We start from the raw sequence: 21,998 nt of genomic DNA on the forward strand, positions 1-21,998 counted from the left end.
TTACTGAGGGACAGTATTGTTACAATTTTCTTGTAAGTATGCGAAGATCTACTTGGGATTGCTTTTGTACTGAAGTATTTCTTGCACAAACAGCTAATGTAATTTAAACTACTGCTAAAATCAAAGTGATAGTTACCTCTAGTAACTCTGATGAAACGTCGAATTCGTATTCTCTGCCATTTTCTTCTTCTGGTTCCATGCGTTTGTAAAATAGCATGTATGCACTATGTGTCTTTATGAAGCAAGGAGAAACGTATTTTAATTTTTGACAAAGTATAATATAAAATTAAATAATATAGAAGATTGTTAAATTATTACATATGGAAAGAATTATCACCTTTTCAAAGGAAAAGTCCATGAATTTATCTGTAACCGAATCATAGGTTTTTGTCTGCAGGAAAAAAAAAGTACAAACATCAATTCATAAAACACCTATGTAAAACTTCAAAATACCAGTACATTCCTATATAGATGTATAGGGAATGTAGTTCAGTGGAAGAGCACTTCCCTCCTAATATGTATAAGGCCCATTTGATGCTCAGTAGTACGTGCGTGCATGTGTATACACACACACACACACACACACACACACACACACACACACACGCTCACGCACGCACGCACGCAGCAGTAACAAAACAGAGGACCCAAGTTCAGTACAGGTATATCACAGTATTAAAAAAAAAAGTGTTTACCCAGTAAGCTGGACAATGGTGGCACACGCCTTTAATCTCAGCACTTGGGAGGCAGAGGCAGGTGGATTTCTGAGTTCTGAGCCTTGTCTAGAGTGAGTTCCAGGACAGCCAGGGCTATACAGAGAAACCCTGTCTCAAAAAACAACAACAAAAAAAAAAACACAAAACAAAAAACAAAAAAAAAAGGGTGTTTACCCAGCATATACAAAAGTTATTGGGGCACAGCACCTGTTCTAACAAAGTCCTATATACTTCATAAATTTAGCTAATATACCAAAACTTTTAAGATGATGAACACTATAAAATTGTGAAGAAAAAAAAATTTTAACAAGAAAAACAAAACAAAACAAGTAAGAAAACGGCAAGAAGACAGTTGGTATGGGTCAAATTTTTCTGAATGTGGTTAAATAAAAATACAAGTATGTATATATTCAACAACAATATAGATAAGATAGCTAAAGTAATTCATAAATATATCTTTTGACTTAAAAGAAAGATACCATTTTCTCCATGGTATCTAGACTTTGGATATTAGCCAGAATGAAGAATGTTTGCCCTGTTTCCTCTAAACAGCATCTCCCTACTGCTGACCCTAATTCAAAAGGCAGGACTTTCTGTCATCTGGACCTTTCTTCTTGCAGCTAGCTGACAAGAATTATAGTTTGCCTACTGCCTAGTTTCTCAAAACTAAATAAAATGATCCAGGTCAAAAAAAAAAAAAAAAAATTCCCAGGATACTTATCCATGTACCTCAATCTTTAAAAATCCCAAATCTGAGTCTGAAAACTCTAAGTTTTTGCAGTGAAAAAAATAAATAGACATATAGACATGTCAGTATATACACGAAGAATGCAACTCACGACTGACAGAAAAAAAAGGAGGCATTAGTCAACCAAAGGGACTGGACAAGAAATACCACAGCAGAGATTGAAGAAAAAAAAAAAAAAAAAAAAAACAACAGTGAAGAACAGAAGAGAGACAGGGACAGCTTAGGAAACAGACTGTAGAAGGCCAAGATGGACTATGAGACAAAGAGAGGATAGCTAGCCCTGTAAAATAAAGACAACTGTACATGAAATATTTGCAGAGGACACTGCAGGGCTTCTGAGAGCATTAAGGCTACCTCTAAATGCATAGGGAAGGGTCTGGACAACTGGAGGTGTATGTGACACAAGAAATAAAAAAATTTTTAAAGGGAATCAGCCTTGCTAAAGTATGCATAAATTAATATAACATCTAGAGATGAGTCTGTTTTAGACATAGAATCCTATTCAAACAGTGTTCTCTTTCTAACATATTTCCAAATTGTAAGCATATTATTGCTCTCAGATTTTAGACAAGAAGTAGTAAGAAAGCCTTTGTTGGGCTGGAGAGATGGCTCAGCTGTTGAGAGCACTGAATGCTTTTCCAGAGGTTCCCAAATTCAATTCCTGGCAACCACATGGTGGCTCACAACCATCTGTAATGAGATCTGATGCCCTCTTCTGGTGTGTCTGAGGAAAGCAATAGTGTACTCAAATACATAAATCTTTTTTTTTTTTAAAAGAAAGCCTTTGTTAAAAAGATCCTATGTACAAAGTTATTTCATAATAATCATGGTTTTTGATTTTTTAAAAAAATCCTATGGCTTATTTATGAATTGAAACTGATTCCTAATATTTCCTTTGAAAAGTCAACATTTTATTGTTTACTTTATTGTACTTTTTTGTACATAGGATCTCACTGGAACTCAGTTTAAACCAGGTTGGCCCTGAACTCAAATACCTATGCCTGGGATGAAATGTGTTCGTCGTTATGTCCAGACCCAGGAGTGAACTAAGATCAAACCCCAAGTCCTCACATGTCCTAGGCAGTTGCACTACCACCAAGCTAGACTCCAGTAACACTAGTCAGTGACTTAACAAAGACATTGTTCTTTTATTATAAAACTGGTGGACCCCAGGTTGCTGGGCAGTAAAGAAACAATTGTTTCAAATAATTGGAAATCAACATCCTTGTACTAGGTTTTACAAATTATTGCAGTAAAGGGTAAATTCTTTTTGTTCTAATCTCACAGACTTTTGTTGTTGTTGTCTTGGGGGTGGGGAGACAGGGTTTCATAGCCCTGGCTGTCCTGGAACTCACTCTGTAGACCAGGCTGGCCTAGAATTCAGAAATCCACCTGCTTCTGCCTCCCAAGCTCACAGACTTTTTGAATAACCAGTATGTTTAATCATAATTATTCTTCCTCTGTAATCCGATTTTTATGTTATGATTTACTTTTTTTCATCATTTCAAAAATCTAGTCGGGCGTGGTGGCGCACGCCTTTAATCCCAGCACTCGGGAGGCAGAGGCAGGCGGATTTCTGAGTTCGAGGCCAGCCTGGTCTACAAAGTGAGTTTCAGGACAACCAGGGCCATGATCTGAAACCCTGTCTCTAAATAAATAAATAAATAAATAAGCCTATAGTTGAAGGTAGAAATAACAACTTTTAAACATTTCTTAGTGCCCAGTATATACAACAATCATATAACAAATAAATATTAGATTGAATTGATAGCAGGTATAATGAGTTGAGTATGTTGCTGAATTTATAATTCACTAGAAAGTCAAAAACCATTCACAGTTTCTAAATCAAACTCACCGTCATCTCACCACCAAAGCATTCAGAAGCAAGTTGAGCAGAATCAAAAGGCTTTACCTCAGCATCATTAAACAGATACCTACAACAGAGCAAACAGTACTGATCAAATGTGTATGTACTGGGTATCCCTGTATATACATCGTATTTATTATTTAAAATAAAGACTTAGGTGTCTTAGTCAAATTATTTGATAAGGTAAATTTCAGTAGCTTCTTGTTTTTGTAACTCTAATCTAGAATTGGGAGTATAATTTTTAACAATCAGAACCACTTCAAAAATCTAGCACATCTGATTTGGGGACTGTAGCTCAATAAGAGAACATTTGCTTCACATATGTGAGGCATTGGGATCTATCCCTAGGGCACATGCACAATCTTACAGATTCAATAATTACTGGATATTACCAAAAATAAATGTGCTTAAAATCAAACATATAAAGTAATGAAGAAAGATTAAGCAACATGATATAATATAGACATCATTTAAAAATATATGAGCAGAGCAATTCAATATTCTCATGGAGATAGAGATGAAAAAGCACATGGGAGAGGTTGGAAGGAGAAAAGTGGGGTGACGTATTTTTAAAAAGGGACACTTTTGGCAATGATGCCTGAAAGAATCAGATCAAGAGCTAAATATAACTATTCTGAAAACTGCATGCAGATCACTGAGAGCAGCTGTGTGTTTTGTCCAAAGCAGTATTTCCAACAATTAGAAGAAGGCCTAATCACACGTACAGCCCCTGTATACAGGGTACTTCCTATAGACATCTGAAGACCACAAACAGTCACTGTCCTCAAGTGACTGATCCTCACTTCATTTAAAAAAACAAAACAAAACATGTGGAAGGAGTAAAGTAGGAGAAGCAACAGAGCAGATGCAGGTAACTTCTACACAGCACACACAGCAAGCACTCTGTAGTCACTCAACACAAGGTGTTCTGTAAATAGCTCCTCAAAGAGTGAACAAGATTTGCAAGGAACAATTTTTCCTGTGAATTTCCTATGATTGTTAACAAAAAGCTCATTTTTCAAAGAAACACATATATTCTCAATATTTTAGACCCATCCATAAACTTAAGAACTGATTTCTATTCGTTTGCCTTGAGGGCTGGACAGATTGCTCAGCTGTTAAGAGCACTGATTGCTCTTCCAGAGGTCCTAAGTTCAATTCCCAGCAACCACATGGTGGCTCACAACCATCTGTGATGGGATCCGATGCCCTCTTCTGGTGTGTCTGAAAGTTGCCTTGAACGAAAAGCTTTTTGTGGAGCACCAAGATGGCTCAGCAGATAACTGCTGTCAAGTATGACAACCTGAACCAACACGACAGTCTGAGTTCTATGTATCCACTGATCTGTCTGCCTCCCTATACAGACAAGACACATAAATACAGAAAAAAGGATTTAATATTTTGCCTAACTTCATAGAAAGTTTCCATGAAACCAAGAATTCATCCGAAGAACTACCATAAATTTATATCCTTAAAACTGGGGAATGTTTTTAAAGAAAAACACTAAAAACTCACCACTTATTGTTCTTATAGGCATGTGGATTGACTATGTCTCTGATGAAACTGTAATAGTGCCCACCGTCTGCTGTTCCTGTGTGAACAGTCACTCCAATCAAGTCATACTCATAGCTCTCTGTGTCTTTGGAATGATCACCAACATCTTTGAAACCTAAAATAATTTATATGACATAACGACAGCCATTTTGAAAACATGTAACAATGTCACTTTAAGATTATGTTTTATAAGGTATTTTATCAACAGAAAAAGGAATAAAACTTGATATATAAAATATGCATATTAAAAACTATTTGCAGGCGGGCGGTGGTGGCACATGCCTTTAATCCCAGCACTTGGGAGGCAGAGGTAGGTGGATTTCTGAGTTCGAGGCCAGCCTGGTCTACAAAGTGAGTTCCAGGACAGCCAGGACTATACAGAGAAACCCTGTTCTTATAGGCTCTCTCCCACACACTTAAGGAGCCCTGTGCTGGGCTGGATATGGTGCCTTTAATAGCAGCACTAGGGAGGCAGAGGCAAGTGAATCTGTTTTAGGCCAACCTAGTCTACACAGCAAATGTAGCCAGGGCTATATACAGTAAGACCCTGTCTTAAACATAACAAACAAAAACAAACAAAACAAAAATATCAAAACAAAGAACAAACTAAAACAAAAACTCCACAAGAACAAAACAAATATAAAAAACAAACACAAAAAAGCCCCTGTGGTCCTTGAGATACACACTAGTTAACTTGAAAGAGTTTAGTGGTCATTGTTACTTATTTCACTAAAATCTGGCGTCCTCCTTCAACTTTTTTTTTTCTCAAGACAGTTCTTCTCTGTGAAGCCCTGGCTGTCCTGGAAGTCATTTTGTAGACCTGGCCTCAAACTCAGAGCTCTGCCTGTCTGTGCCTCTCCTTCCTGAATGCTGAGATTAAATATTGTACCACCACCACGTCTGGTTCCCACTTCTACTTTTAAATCAAACTGCTCTAATAAACATAACCAAAGACCTACCAATTATTTTAGACCTACTTTTCCTGGGACTGTTTGTTTGTGGAGACTGATTCAAACTCCTCTTCACCATTGCTCAAGTTAAAAATCAATTTTTCATGGCTTCTCATCCTGTCTCTAGTAAGCAGTGATGAAGTAAAATGTGTGGGGAACCAAAAGCTGTGTGGCATTGTCACTGTTTTACTGCTATTGCTTTAAGAATAATCTATACTACAAAGGGACAATTCAATAATTCATTTATTCACCCAATTAAGAATTCTAAGGTCTGGGGATGTATTGGTAGAATGCTAGCATGCACAAAGTCCTGTGTCCAAAACAGAAGAAAACTCCATCAGTTCTGCCTATTGCTGTACCGCCATCTTCAGTGTGGTTTACAGGAACAGTCACCCTTCACACTGTCCATTATTCTTCACCCCATCTGAAAATAACCTTTTCCTTCTTAAGAGTCTTTATTGTAGAACTTCCCGAATTAAAACTCTAACCTACACTTTTGATCCCAGCATTCAGAAGGCAGAAGCAGGCAGATTCTGAGTTCCAGGACAGCCAGTCTACAGAGTGAGTTCCAGGACAACCAGGGCTACAGACAGAAACACTGTCTTAAAAAAACAAAACAAACAAAACAAACCAATTTAACAGTCAAACAATAACAAATAATAAGCAAAGGACAAAATTGCTAATATGGTCCAAAGCAAAAAAACTATTATGACATTTTTGTCTCATTAATCACTCTGCTACCCTCTTACTCAAGAACATAGTATTCCTTCTTCTTAGGGTCTGACTCTACATCTCAGCTGAAATAGTACTTTCTCACAAAAGTCTTAATTCCTCAAGACCTCTGACAATCATTGTATTTGACAATATATTACAATTTCAAGTTTATTGTAAGACTTACCACCACCTCAGTTTTCCAAGGGCATAAATAATCACTGGAAAAAATACCCAGACCATGGTCCTTGAAGAGTCTAAGACCACTCAGCAGCATGAGAACTCAGGGCCTCATCAAAGCATCTCTGTGTTACAATACATTGTATTCATATGTGGAGAATGTGCAGGACATAGGAAACCCTCACTATATACAGTTCTCCAGTCAAACTGGGGTTCAGTCGTGCCTCCGAAGGCATATGGACATGTCACAGGAACATGTCTGAATCCAGGGCACACATTTCAGTTTGGAAGAAAGGCCAATGGGGCATCCGCAAGTTCTCTGCCACCAGCAAAACTTCCACTTTATGGGAGGAGGAGAACCAGCTGGGGCAGGAGGCTGTCCCTGACATTCCTGGGCCAATCTTGGGTGAAGGGCTGTCAGTGCTGAGATACACAAACAGATAGGCAGATACTGTCACCGGGACCCACCAGCCTCAACACCATATTCTCTTATTCTCTGTATTACCACCAAGAGTGTGGGTTTCCTTCAGAATGCTGCAGATGGCACTTGCCACACTGAGCAGCAATGGGGAGCACTCTGGTGAAAATAAACTTCCCTTTTTATATGTGCACTAGTCTGTCATATGATTCTTATAATAAATTTATTGTTCCTGTGTTTGTCAGGGAAAAAAAAAAGAGTCTAAATATTAGCTAAGTGAGTAAATATATTATATTGTCTCTAAAAAGGTTTTCCTTTCTAGTATGCAAAGACAGCTCAGCAGAACACTACCTGCTTTTCCACAAGACCTGGTTGAATTCCCAACAACCAAATTGTGGATCACAACCATCTGTAACTCCAGTTGAGAGGAATCTAATGCCCTCTTCTGGCCTTTGTGGGCACTGTAAGTATATGCTACATACACATACATGCAGACAGAGCATGCACACATATAAAAAAAATACTTTTACTAAGATTTTATTTGATTCCTAGCACCATGTAGTTGAAAAGTAGCATTAACTTTTCTCATTCATGCAATTTCCTTGTTAACAGAGACCTGAGAAAATGAACTTACCTTCTTTCCTGTCACTCTTCCCCATTAGAAAATCTTCTGTATAGGGCGTCATATCCAAACGTAAAGGGAAAGAAAAGTGCGTATTCACTTTCTCCTTCATCATTGTGACCATATTAAATGTATATCTCATAGTATTGAAACTCAGAATACGAGGTAATTTCTTAAAACAAGCCCTGAAAGGTGAGTAGAGAGACAAATTTAATACGTACTTTATTTCAAAAATACCTTAGTTCTATTTGTATTTGTGCTACATCTATTTTAATAATCAACTTAAAGTAGCAATACTGTTAAGTCACATAATTTTCTACTGGGGTGGGGTGGGGAGGAGAGTGTTCACCCATGTAGGTACCTATGGGAGGCCAGGGGTTGATGTTAGGAAACATCTACTGTTCTCCTATCTAATAGCTATAATATTTTATTAACTAGTTGTATTAGTGTTTCTGCACATGTGTGCACACTCTTGTTTATGTGTGTGGTGAGCATTTGTCATGGCATGGGTCGTGGCAGTCAGTCAGAGGAGGCCTCCGACTTCCACAATGTGCATCCCAACTATCAAATGTGGGCGGTAGGTCTTGGGAAGAGAGTCCCTTTACCTTTTTTGGTTTGTTAAAAGAAAGGGTCTCTCGATGAACCTAGAGCTTGCATTTTTACTGTTGGCAACTTCTTACTTCAGATTTATAGCACTTGAGAAGCAGATACATATATATACTCATGCTGGTTTTCCATGTGGGTGCTGGTGGTCCAAATTTAGGTATACTTACATACACAATAATCACTTTGTTTACTGAGCCATCTTCCCAGCTCAATTTTTAAAATTTGTTTTTTATGTGTATGTATGCATACATGTGTGAAAGTCAAAGACAACTTTTTAGGCGTCTGTTTTCTCTTCTTCCCTTGTTGATGTAAAGGCCTTATTTCTACGGCACTGCATATTACAGATTAGACAGCCTGTCAGCTTAAAAGTGATTTGTCTCCATCTCCTATCTTGCTTTAGGCGTACTGAGATGACAGATGCATACTACCACATTCAGAGTTTTGTGTGGGTTCTAGTGTTGAACCCACGTCTTTAGGTTTGTGCACAGAAAACCCTATCTCAAAGAGCCAAAAAAACCCAAACAAACAAACAAAAAAACCCACAAAACAATATCAACAACAACAGAAAACCCAAGATAGATACGTAACATTGACTTGTGGTTTGTATATAAACACACATACATGCCTATGTGTATCCCTGCACACATGTAAAATACACCATAAAAATATAAACTGATAGAAATTATAAAATTGGTTGTATAAAGTGGTAGTAATAATGTTTTGGTTTTTTTTTTTTTTTTTTGAGTCAGGTTAGCCTTGAATGTCCTGGAACTCACTGTGTATACTAGGCTAGCCTTGGATTATTATTATTTTTTAAAGGTTCATTTTTATTTATATGTATTTCTGTGTGTCTGTATATATGCAAGCCAAATGTGGGGGTATCCATGGGACCAGAAGGGCCTTGAAAACCTGTAGCTGGAGTTATGTTTTCTTTTGTTGTTTGTCTGTTTGATTTTGGACACAGGACATGTAGCCCTTGCTGTCATGAAATTCTCAGAGATCCATCTGCCTCTGCCTCCTGGGTGCTGGGTTTAAAGACCTATGCTACTATACTAGGCCCCCCAAGCTAGAGTTACTTACAGGCAGTTATAAGCCATAGGATGTAGGTGCTAAAAAGTGAAGTCAAGTCCTCTAGAAGAACAAAGTGCTCTTGAATACTGAGCTGCCTCTTCAGGCCTTACTTCTACTCTTTTTTTTTTTTTTTTTTTCAAAATAGTTTGTGTGTGTGTGTGTGTGTGTGTGTGAAAGTGTCCACAGATGGTTGTGAACTGCTTACTAAGCCATCTCCCCAGGCCCAGTTATGTTTCTTGTTTTACACTTGAAGAATACTAAACTATGATTTTCCAAGAAATTCTCTAACAACTATAACCAAAACAGAGGTATCTATAACATTATCAACATCTGCAGTGCAAGGGAAAGAACCACTTTCAAAGTTCTACACAAACTTACTACTTCAAAACTAAAAATTTAACTCCCAAATCTAACTTCCACTCAGCTCTCCTTTCAAGATCCAGTCAAGAGGCAACTGCTTACAAAACAGTTCCAGGCAGAGAGAACTCGGGGTCAGCAGACTTTACCTGCCCCACAGAATCTATTCTTCTGAACCTCCTGTCTTAGACCAACATTAGACAAGTAACTCTGATCTTTCTGTGAAACCATGTCTTCAATTGTTGAATGGAAAACAACTTTGATATTAATAATAGTGAAAATAATTTACTACAACATGTTGTATTGACTAAATTTAGTGATGTAAAAGTATTTCCAAACTAAAAAAATCTGTATTATTATCTAGAAGCCAGTCACTGAAACTAGACAGCGGAGTCAGTGCAGACAGACAAGTATGACCAGTACCTGTATCTCTCATGTCTCTCCTGAGAAACCCAGACAGCTGGCAAGTTTAGAAATCCCCACTTTCTATCCTACTGTGTGTGCTAAATTAAACTTCACTGACTAATACAAGTTACTGAGTTCCAAACAGCTAATATTACCTGAATCGCTATAGTGTACTATGTATCCATGTTAATTATATCACATTTACATACAGTTGTCATTATCAAAGATCTATATCCTATCCTGAGTTTGTCTTTTCATTCCATTGGGTAATCAAATGATAAAAGTTACAAGGAAAAAAGCATACCTCTTTTCAGCTCGGACTTTCTTTCCACAGTGAGAACAGGTGTACATGTTGTCCCCTTCCAAGGTGTCTTTGATAGTAACTTCATCCAGAGACTCCTATGTGTAAACCAACATTGGGAAGATGATTTAGATGATTTAGCAATTAGTCAGAATGCATAAAAAAAATCAATTTCTTTTTTAATAAGAAGCAATTTCAAATTAAATTATATATTTTTTTTCTCATATGAAATCTAACTTTTGTCTGAATTTGCGTGGACTATGCTTTAGTGTATTTGTAAATGGCGAATCTGGATTCTGAAATTAAACTTTTTATTTGTGATTTTCAAAAAAGAAGGAAAAAAAAAGAAATCTAACTTTTAAAAGATATTTACACTTTTACTGGGAAATAACCAATTACGTAGTCTATCTTTAGTATTAAAAGAGTAAAGCATGAAAGAAAATACATGAAAACAGCTATTTCTTCGCATGACCACAAATTTGTTGTGTGTGTTTTCGTGCATGTGTGTGTGTGTGTGTGTATGTATAAAGCATAAACAAGTCCAAGTTTTGTACAGTATCACTCACATAAATATTCTTCATATCTGCCACCTGGCACCTCACAGTATAAAACTCTTCAGCAGTTTGACTAACATGTTCACAATCCTGGATGATCAACAAGCAAAAATTAGCAATTAATTATAAGCCCCTCCCAAAACCCCTTATAAAACAACAAACAGATATACTTACCAATGAAACAACATTGTTTGTAATGACACCTCCAAACAGGCTTTTGACAGTATTTTTCTATAATATAAAACAAATCAAAGTCTGTGACTGAAATTCAAAGTTATATAAATTTCAGACAAATTTTCAGTATTCTAGTACTAACCAGTTCTGGAGACATTTCTTCAACTTTAGTAATCAGATCTGTAAAAAACTCTGTCATATCTTTCTGTTCCCCAGTATTTAGAGGCTGCTTATCCATAGTATAAGTTTTACAGAAAGGTCTAGGGTTATATGCTTTGCACTCACTCTCCTACAAGAGAAAAGGAGAGGAAGAAATATCAAGTAAGAAATGGCCAGAACAAAATTTTTAAATCAACAACAATCATATAGGTTGGAAAATGCCATGTCGCTAGTACTTAGAAGGTGGAAACAGGAAGATCAGGAATCCAAGGCTAGAGAATCGGAACCTCCTGGATTCATGAGAGACCCTAGCTCAGAACAAAAGCCAAACAATTAAAAAAAAAAAACACCAAAAACAAAAAAACATCTCTGCCCCCACAGAAAATAAGATAAAAACCAAACTCAAAACAACAAAGCAAGTTAGAAAGTTTTCTGCCCGTCAACAGACAGACAGACAGACAGACACACACACACACACACACACACACACACACACCCCACCCCCAGATTTCACTTTGTAGCCCTGCCTCTGTTTCAGACTCCTGCATACTAGGGCTGGAGAAATATTCCACTATACCCAGCTGAAGACGACAATTGTTCCAAACACCCCCTTCATTTCTTTGGTTTGAGCTGAATGGTACTTTTAGTTTAATGGTCCTGATGTTGAGATCATAAACTCACCTTATGAAATTATTATTGGAACTCAAATTTTAAGTTTCTCTACGCTGAACTATATGAAATTTTCTTAAAAGCAGTTCAGATTAGAGTTAGATGTGATGGCACAATGTTAACCCCAGAACTCAGAAGTCAGAGGCAGGAATCTACAGCCTGTTCCGGAACAGCCAGGTCTACACAGAGGAACCTTATTTGGCAGGGAGGGGTAGTTTAAGCAGCAGTTCTGATTTTGTCACTTCAAATGTGCTCCATCTCTCTTAAAAGGAAAATTTAAAAACCAGGGCATAGTAGTGATGTACCTATATTCCCAATATGCAGACAGCTGTGACAAGATGTTAAGTAAAAGACCCACATATACATGAACACCCTGTCCCCAGAATGAGGTGACATTAAAAGTCAGCATCAAACAAACTAGTGTACTTTCTATTTGTGTAGGAAAAGAAAAGTTTTTCAGTCTGAGAATACAAGATACTTGTGGCATTACCTGTCCTGAAAATTCCAACATGTATAACTTTAGAATCAGAAATAGAAAAGAAACATGGAAACTGACAAATGTTTTGCTGACTCCTAAGACTTCTAGTTGATTACACAACAGGAAGACAAGAGAAAGGAGCTCTGAAGAACCTTATATATGCAATCATACAAGTAAAAAGCAACTAGGTAATGGGCTTCAAAGGGCTTCCTGTTATCAGGGGTGAAGCAGGCTAAGTAGCATGAATAAGACCATAAATACAATACTCCCCTTAAAAAACATTCAATGTTTTAAATAAAATAAATTCCCTATCATGAATAAGACTATCTGCTTGTACAGTGCTAAACTGTCATCTCTGAAAACATAGATACAAGAAACATTGTATGTCTTGAACAGGTTACATTTAGGAATATATATGTATAGATACACATACTCACAATAACAAACGGGGGGGGTGGGGGGCGCAGAGAACCATGTGTTTGGAAGAGAATGGAGAGGGATATACAAAAAGGTTTAGAGGTAGGAAAGGGACAGGAGAAATGTGATTAAATTATAATCTCAAGGAAATAACTGAAAAGACATACCATAAAATTGGTTTTCTATTTCAAACTTTGTGTGTGCACGCGCATATGCATACATGTACCATCTGCATAACTAGGGAAGAAAGAGCTGTATTTACAAGCAACTGTGACTGACTGAGGTGAGTGGCAGGAGCAAAACTTGAAAAACTCTACAAACACAGTAGCAACCACAGTTTTAACTGAGGTACCAATATTAAAAAAATAGTAATTTTTTTTTTTTTACTTTTGTAAGTTTAATTACTTTTATTTTCTTTGTATGGAGTTTTGTCTGCAAGTATGTCTGTGCACCAGGCATGTGCAGTGCCTGTCGAGGCCAGAAGAGGACATTAGAGCTGGTTATAGAGGGTTGTAAGCTGCCATGTGGATGCTGGAAACAGAACCCAGATCCTCTGGAAGACCAGCTAGTTTTCTTTTTTCTTTTTCTTTCTTTAAAGATTTATTATCTTGTGTATATGGGTACACTATAGCTCATCTTCAGACTGTAGCTGTCTTCAGATGCACCAGAAGAGGGCACTGGATCTCATTACAGATGGTTGTGAGCCACTATGTGGTTGTGGGGAATTGGGCTCAGGACCTCTAGGACAGCAGTCATGCTCTTAACCACTGAGTCATCTCTCCAGCCCGATCTAGCGTTTGTAAAAAGATCCATTACTTTTTCCAATGTGGAGATAAGACTTAAAGGGGACAAAGAGACAACAGTTAGAAAGTTTGCATAAAAGAGTTAAACCAGTGTGCTTGCTGGTTTTATGTCAACTCAACACAAGCTAGAATCAGCTGAGAGAAAACTTTAATTGAGAAAAGGTCTCCATAAGATCTGGCTGTATGCATGTCTATAGGGCATCTCTTAATTAGTGATTTATGAGGGAAGGCCCAGCCCACTGTGGGTAGGGCCATCCCTAGACTGGCAGTCCTGGGTTCTAAAGGAAAGCAGGCTGAGCAAACCTGAGGAGCAAACCATAAGGAGCAAGCCAGTGAGCAGCACCCTTCGTGGCCTCTGCATCAGATCCTGCCTCCAGGACCTTGCTCTGTTTGGAGTTCTTGTCCTGATTTCCTTTGGTGAAGAACATTTTACATGGAAGTGTAAGCCAAATAAACCCTTTCCTCCTCAAGTTGATTTTGGTCATGGTGGTTTCCTTGTAGCAATAGAAGACATAACTAAGACAACAAGTGACAGGAAAAATACTAGAAATGAAGGGCAAATTAACAGAACATAAGTAACTCAGTTGTGATTGCTACTAGTCTATAACAAAGAAGAGGGATAGCAGTAAGTCTAATTAACAGAGCCAGTAAAATATTTATGGTCACTATAATAAAGAATAATCTAATTAGTTATTCTGCACATTTTCCCAACATACCATTAAATATGTAAACATTTTCTGAAGTTCCAGAAGAGTCGTCTTATGCTTCATATCTTCTGAGTACTGAGAGACAAGAGGAAACAGTGAAAACTAACGGAGGTATGTGGACATCCCGTATTACTATACTTCATCCTTCTAGCTGTCTGGAAGGAAACACCTCACATTTAACCCTTTTATTACATCTTAGAAAAATCAGGGTATTTTTCTATTACAATAAATACAGTGATAGCCATTATGATAAAAAATTGACTATAGAGAGATCTTTCTTAAAACTGCTTTTTAGCCAGGCAGTGGTGGTGCACGCCTTTAATCCCAGCACTTGGGAGGCAGAGGCAGGCGGATTTCGGAGTTCGAGGCCAGCCTGGTCTACCAAGTGCATTCCAGAACAGCAAGAGCTATACAGAGAAACCCTGTCTCAGAAAAAATCAAAAAATCAAAAAACAAAAAAAACTTGCTTTCTAGATCACATACGTTATTGATAAACAAATATAAAAAGCACTTTAAGTATGTAAATTCCCTTGTAGAGTAAACTCAAATATTATAAATTACATTTTAGTATCAATTAGTTCACATTCTATTTTTTCCTGGAATAATATACATCAATCCTAAGGAAGAAAATTGTTCGTGACTTCTTTAAACAATCTAAACATCAAAGTACTACAATCCATGATTAGAGAATCCAGCTATACTTAAACCTAATTGCTTTTATCTATTTTTTAAGTTTATTAATTTGGGTGCAGGCATATGCAAGAACTCCAGAAGTCACCCTCCAGTGTGGACCTCGGAAGTGACTTATTTTTAGACACATTGTCTTGTACTGGGACCTCCTGTTCCTTGGCTAGACTGGTTGGTCAGCAAACTTCGGGACTGCCTTGTATCTGCTGTCCCCGACACTGGGATCACGTACTTGCCTTTTACATGGGTACTAGGGGTCAAATTCAGAATCTTTTAGCTTCCACAACAAAGTGCTTTACCCAATCAGTCATCCTTACCTTACAAAAAAGACAAGTTCTCAAGTTGTTTTACCTGGCCTGTGCAGTGCCTTAAATAAGAATGGCCCCCATAAGTTCGTATGTTTGAATGCTTAGGGAGTGCCACTATTTGAGAAAGGATTAGGATGATTGGACTTGTTGGAGAAGTGTCTTTAGGAGCTGTCCTGGAACTCACTTTGTAGACCTGGCTGGCCTCAAACTCAGAAATCCGCCTGCCTCTGTCTCCCAAGTGCTGGGATTAAAGGTGTGCGCCAACACTGCCCAGCTTAAAGTATTCTTTAACATGAACAAAAAAAGCACCAAAATGTATGACCAAGTCATTATTCGGGGGGAAAGGGGGCACTGAAAACATGATTCTTTGTTTCTTTCATGTTTATAAAACACTACAAACCTGGTGGTAGTGGTGGTGCAAGGAGGTGGTGGAGGAGGTGGTTCTATTCCAGTTCAAAGACGGCCTGGTCTACAGTGAGCTCCAGGACCTGAGAAACCCTGTCTTAAAAATAAATAGAAAAGCTCTCTTGTCTCTCCTCTCTCTCTTAAGCTCTTGCTTTTACTCTCACTTTCGCCGTCCTTCTTTCCCCCTCTTCTTCCCTCTCTCCACAAGGCCATGGCCGGCCTCTACTTCTCTACCTTTCGTGTCTCTCTCTTTCTGTTTACTACAATAAAACTCTAAAACCATAGAAAAAAAATAAATAAAAAATAAAATTAAAAAAACGTGAGAGCCAACCCCTGACATTATTAATGATAATCTTCTATTCTTGCAGAAAGGAGCCTAAAATAAATCTCTCTCCTGAGAGGCTTCATCCAGCAGGGGATGAAAACAGATGCAGACCCACAGCCAACATCAGGTGGAACTTGGGGAATCTTGTGGAAGAGTGGGGCAAGAACTGAGGGAGCCTGTGGTATCAGGGATACCACAAGAAGACCTAGAGAACCAACTAACGTGGGCCCATGGGGGGCTCACAGAGACTGAACCCCAAACCAAAGAGCATGCAGAGGTTAGACCTAGGCCCCTGCACCTTTGTAGATGTTCAGCTTGGTCTTCAATGGAAACCGAGACTTTCTCTGACTCTGTTGCCTGCTATTGGACACACTTCCCCTAACTGAACTGCCTGGCTAGGCCTTAGTGGGAGGGGATGCTTAGTCCTGCTGGGACTAGATGTGGGGTGGTCCACAAAGGCGCCCTGCAGTCAAGAGTAATGGGTGAGGATTTATAAGGGTACAACTGGGAAAGCAGGGAAGGGGGGGTTGCAACTGGGATGTAAAGTGAGTAAACAAACAAATAAATGAAGCTAAAAAAGAAATCTGTATTCCTTTTTACTGAAATACAATATTAACTATGCATACTAAACATATAAAACCCAAAAACTACATAAAACTACATAATGAAACTACGAATAAGTGTAAATAAAATTAAATACATGAAAATAGCCAGGACAACAAAAATTTCTTTTCCCGTATATTCTTGATATTAAACAATGTATTATTATTATATCAAATTAGTTATGATTTATAAAACTATTTAAGCTTTGGTTTTCAGTTTGGAAACTCTACCTTAGCAGTGAAGACAGCCTGTCTTGCCTCTGGTATCATGTACAGCTGCTGAATAGTAGAGGCCAAGTAACAAGTAGCTCCAAGGTTAGTAAGGCCAACAAACCGGCATTCTGCACGGACATCCTCATGAGGCCAGTAGTCCCACTTGTAAGGTGCGTGGGCTGCTGATAAAAAGAGGGAGAAGATACCCCAAACAAACTTAAACATATCTTGCTTTGATTGGCACCTACTACCTCTATTGATTTGCCAGCTAGTATGTGTAGAATTATAATTTAAAATATTAAAAATTAAAAAAAAAAAACATTTTAAATCTAATTATAAAATTCAGATAACAGTCAAAGCATTACTTTACTTGGTATTATGCTACTTTGTACAAAAAAAACCAAAATACTGAAAATACATAAAGGTTTTTTACATTTTTCTAGTAAAATCAAATGCTGACTCTTCTATCAACAATGTGTGTATAACAAAGTGTGCAAAAAGGTGATTGTCCTTTAAGTTTTCATTTCTGCGTTCAATTTATAAAGATTCAAGAAAAGGATGAGTGCTTACACTGCATGTGCTGTGCCATAACCCAGTTGTGTATTAGCCTGTAGTTCTCAACAGACCCTTTCACCATCTCTACCAATAAATCATAAGCAGCAGCTCTGCAAGAGTGCGATTTGCACTTTGGCTGTCGTCGGTCCTTTAGACTGGGCAACAAAAACAGAAGATTGAAGATATCTCTTAAAAATTCCTAGAAGGTAAGAAGAAAGCAGGTATGTTATCTAAACATGATACCAATTATATTCCAAACATAATGACACAAAAAACAAATTGGCTAATGGGCTAACTATAATTTGCTAAGATCCCCATCATAAGTACATAGCAGTATCATAAATCATCACCAAAGCTCTTTCTCTTGAAGAAAACGGAACAGAATGGACCCATCTTTTAGTTTCTCCCCACTTCAAATTTCATATCTATCCGTTCAGATTATCCTTGCACAGTGTTATTATTTTCATTTGTAAATTACTGATATTCTATTAAGGCCTTGTCATTCCCTATTTGCCAAATCCTACAGATGTTTCTCCATGTGGTGAACAACAAGAACAGATGTACCTCACCCACCCTGAGTGCCAGCCATGCAAGAGCAGAGACAGTAAGAACCTTCCTAGTAGTCAAAACTGTGACAAATGCCAGTTAGGATGAAAGACATAAACCTCTTTCCCATTATCTTCTTAATTTTGTAAACTAAAGAAACAAGGTTTACTCTCAGATGGACCTAAATTGTTTTAATGCAATCAGTTTTCAAATCCTAATTTATAACAGACTTTTGTCCTAAATTCAATCTGTGTATTATGCTACATTTTGGCTATAAAGCAGAGTTGAAGATATTCATCTAGCACATTTTAATTTAGGCTTAAATACAAATAGAAGGTGATGTGCTTGAAGGGAAGCCAAGGCATGCACAAGAGCAGGGATGGGGACCACTCAAAGATGAGTTTACCCAGGTTATCTTTTTACTCAATTCGTCTACAAAAAAGCTGTTGATTCATTCTCTGAAAACTACATAAAACTATACAATGTACTATGTCTGTATCCACCTTACTTCCCTCTCTACCATACCTATCTAATGTCCATTTATCTTGCAACATGTGCTCTTTCCAAGCTCATGATCTTTCTCCCCTCCTCCCCCTCCCCTCCCCTCCCCTCCCCTCCCCTCCTATCCCCTCCCCCACTCCCTCTCCTCCTAGCCAATCTCTCTTGCTTTTTCTGAGGCAGGGTTTCTCTGTGTAGCCCTGGCTGTCCCTGTACTCATTCTATAGATTAGGCTAGCCTCAAACTCAGAGATTCACCTGTCTCTGTCTCCCAAATTCTGGTGTTAAAATCGTGTCACCATTGCTTTCTCTTTTCTTTATTCTGAATAAGCCACTGAATCCAATGAATCTCCTCCTACAGACATGGGCAAAGCCTATCCATGCCCTCCCCAGTTACTGTGAACTGCTGACAGCTCCTCAGCTAAGGAGACCTCAGGTCGCTTGTTCTTTTCTAATTATTCTCCCTTACATTGTACCTAGTTATCTCTTACACATCCCAAACATTACTACTGTATCTACCCTGTAGACTGAGAAGAAAACCTCTACATACTAAGATTCAAACAGCATCACTCTTTAGTAAGACTGGCATGTTGTTGCAGTCTGAAAAACCTGACTTGTAATCAGTTCCCTACATGAATATCAAACTTTCCCTAAATGACAGAAGTGGTTCACTGTACCAAACTGCATGTAGTTTATGCTAAACATGTTTTAGGAATCTTGAATGTCAGCAACTGGAAATGCAGGACACATGCTCAGTCACAGTAACCACAATGGCAGAGTTAAACACGTTCAATTCCACCATAATGAAAACTATCAGTGAGTCCTCTGAGTCCTGACAAATCACTCAAGAGGGGTGCTACTGGGAAAGCAACACATAGGACTCAAAAAACTAAAACCAAAACATCTTAAAATGTTTGCCACTAGGATGTTTTCGCCAGATCTATTTTACTACTTCTAAATATTGTAAATCATACTTTCTAGATTTGCAAAAGAAGACAAGATTGGCTACTAAATACACAAAATGATTTGAGTCTTATTTCATACAGATGACTCAGAGATGATATAATTTTATTTTTATCTATTTAAGGATTCAGAACTGAGATTACTGTCATGGAGACCCAAAACAACATGTAACCAACTGTTTGGTTACCAACTGGTAGCCAAACATTTCAACAGCAAGTACGAATTGGCCATAAAAAACTAACAATGAGGGGCTGGAGAGATGGCTCAGCTGGTTAAGAACACTGACTGCTCTTCTGAAGGTCCTGAGTTCAAGTCCCAGCAACCACATAGTGGCTCACAACCACCTGTAATGAGATCTGATGCCCTTTTCTAGTGTGTCTAACAACAGCTACAGTGTACTTATTTATAGTAATAAATAAATCTTAAAAAAAAAAACCTAACAATGAACTATCTTTGCCAAACATCTCATATCTCAAAGGAAAATAAGCTCTATTTGTATAGTGATTTTCAAAAAGTATACTTAAAACCCATGATTAAAGCATTTTACCATAAACACTGAGACAATGAACATTTCTGGTTTCTATTCTGAATCTACCTTTATTCTTCAAAAAAGAACTTACACAAGGATGACAGAATTTTTTTGTTTTGTTTTTGTTTTCCTGAGACAGGTCTCTCTATATAGCTCTGGCTGTCTTAGGACTCACTATCTAGAGCAGATTGACCTTGAACTCACATAGATCCACGTGCCTCTAACTCATGAATGCTAGGACTAAAGGTATTCACTACTGTGGCTCAATATTAAAAATAGTTTTTGGTAATGAATCACATTGTAATACAAAATAAATTGAAAAATGTACGGTATAACATGCTTGTAATGTCAGCACTCAGGAGGTAGAGGCAGGAGGACCAGGAGTTCAAAATCATCCTGTGCACATAGAATAAACTATGCAGTATTCAAAGCCAACCTTGGTTATTTCAAGACAATTTCAAAGCAACAAAGAAGTACCAAAACATAGCACTTCTGAACATTATGTAAACAACGTGTTTTATATTCTCCATCTAGATTCCTTAACAGAGTACTTAAGAGAATAAAGGTACTTGCTGCCAAGCCTAATATTTTCATTGCTGGAAACAACATGATACAAGTTATTGTCCATAAGTTGTCCTGAAACCATCTCACATATGCCATGGCATAAATATGACCACAAATATTCACAGGAATACTCACATAAAATGCACACGACTACCTATATTCCCAACACTCTGGAGATAAAGGCAAGAGGATCAGGAAATCAAGGCCAGCCTTGGTTCCAAATCAAGTTCAGGGCAAGCTTGGGCTTCACAAAACCTTGTTTCAAAAACAAACAAAATACCTTGGCAGGCATGGGGTGGATAGTCAAGATACACAGAACCTTCTTTGTTTTCCAGTACTAGGCAGCTTTGTATTCTTTTGTAATTTTTGTGTACAATGTTATATAAAAAAAATCAGTTTAGTATGTACCTAATTTTGGATAAAATTTTATGTAACAATTTAAACACAAATCTATACATCTAATTATACCACTGAATATACTACTGGTGGCAAAAAGGAGAGTGCATTGACAAAAATACAGCATAATAACTGTTATTTTAAGAGAGCTAACTTTTTTAAAAAGTAGATGTAGTAGTTTCTAGGAAAAAAAAAAACCAGAAACAAGAACAACAACAGCAGCAGCAAACTAAAATTAAGTGTGATGTACTGGCACATGCTTCAAGTCCCTGAAAGTCTACTACTCACAAATTGAAAAATAAATAGACTGAGAGAGCAGTAACAAAACTGATCAGTATTATTTCTTAAATACTGTATCAATCAATAAAAAGTAGTAAAAGTAATGAATAACAAGTAAAATTAAGGGGTTGTGGGCTTTGTTATAGAGAAGATGAAATATAAGAATCAGAACAAATGAACTTTAGTGTATAATGTGTATGTATGTGTACATGCTTTACACACACATACATATATTACATATACATTATATGTATATACTACACAAATACATACACAACACACACATAATATAAACAAGTCATAGCCAGGCGGTGGTGGCGCACGCCTTTAATCCCAGCACTCGGGAGGCAGAGGTGGGCAGATTTCTGAGTTCGAGGCCAGCCTGGTCTACAAAGTGAATTCCAGGACAGCCAGGGCTACACAGAGAAACCCTGTCTCAAAAAAAAAAAATTAAAACAACAAAAAAACAACAACAACAAAACAAGTCATGGTACTCTTTTGCTTACTATTTAAAAGACAATAAATAGCCTCAAGATAACAGTTCTCAAAATGAGAAGTAATTACCTTACTGCAGGAGATAAGTGCCAATGACATAGTCATTAAGAGCTATAAATATTCAAGACACACTTCAAGGAGGCCTTAAAAATATGAAAGCATGAGCT

At 37.6% G+C, this 21,998-nt stretch overlaps 1 protein-coding gene across 3 annotated transcripts in view; it reads right to left on the minus strand.

The window, feature by feature from the left end:
* The window catches only part of Usp34 (ubiquitin specific peptidase 34), a 189,522-nt gene that overhangs the window by 44,373 nt on the left and 123,151 nt on the right, over positions 1–21,998 (minus strand). For all 3 annotated transcript variants that reach the window (XM_085829072.1, XM_085829073.1, XM_029483282.2), the window contains 12 exons: positions 17,578–17,761; positions 17,026–17,186; positions 14,477–14,542; positions 11,377–11,523; positions 11,235–11,291; positions 11,073–11,150; positions 10,510–10,604; positions 7,779–7,951; positions 4,847–5,000; positions 3,320–3,398; positions 338–391; positions 137–232 (listed from right to left, as the gene is read on the minus strand). In XM_085829072.1, coding sequence (XP_085685198.1) covers positions 137–232; positions 338–391; positions 3,320–3,398; positions 4,847–5,000; positions 7,779–7,951; positions 10,510–10,604; positions 11,073–11,150; positions 11,235–11,291; positions 11,377–11,523; positions 14,477–14,542; positions 17,026–17,186; positions 17,578–17,761 — 1,344 coding nt within the window. The remainder of the gene's footprint in view (positions 1–136; positions 233–337; positions 392–3,319; positions 3,399–4,846; positions 5,001–7,778; positions 7,952–10,509; positions 10,605–11,072; positions 11,151–11,234; positions 11,292–11,376; positions 11,524–14,476; positions 14,543–17,025; positions 17,187–17,577; positions 17,762–21,998) is intronic.

The sequence above is a fragment of the Mus caroli genome, unplaced genomic scaffold (assembly GCF_978045245.1).
Source record: "Mus caroli unplaced genomic scaffold, Mus_caroli_1 scaffold_13, whole genome shotgun sequence".
Taxonomy (NCBI): Eukaryota; Metazoa; Chordata; class Mammalia; order Rodentia; family Muridae; genus Mus; species Mus caroli.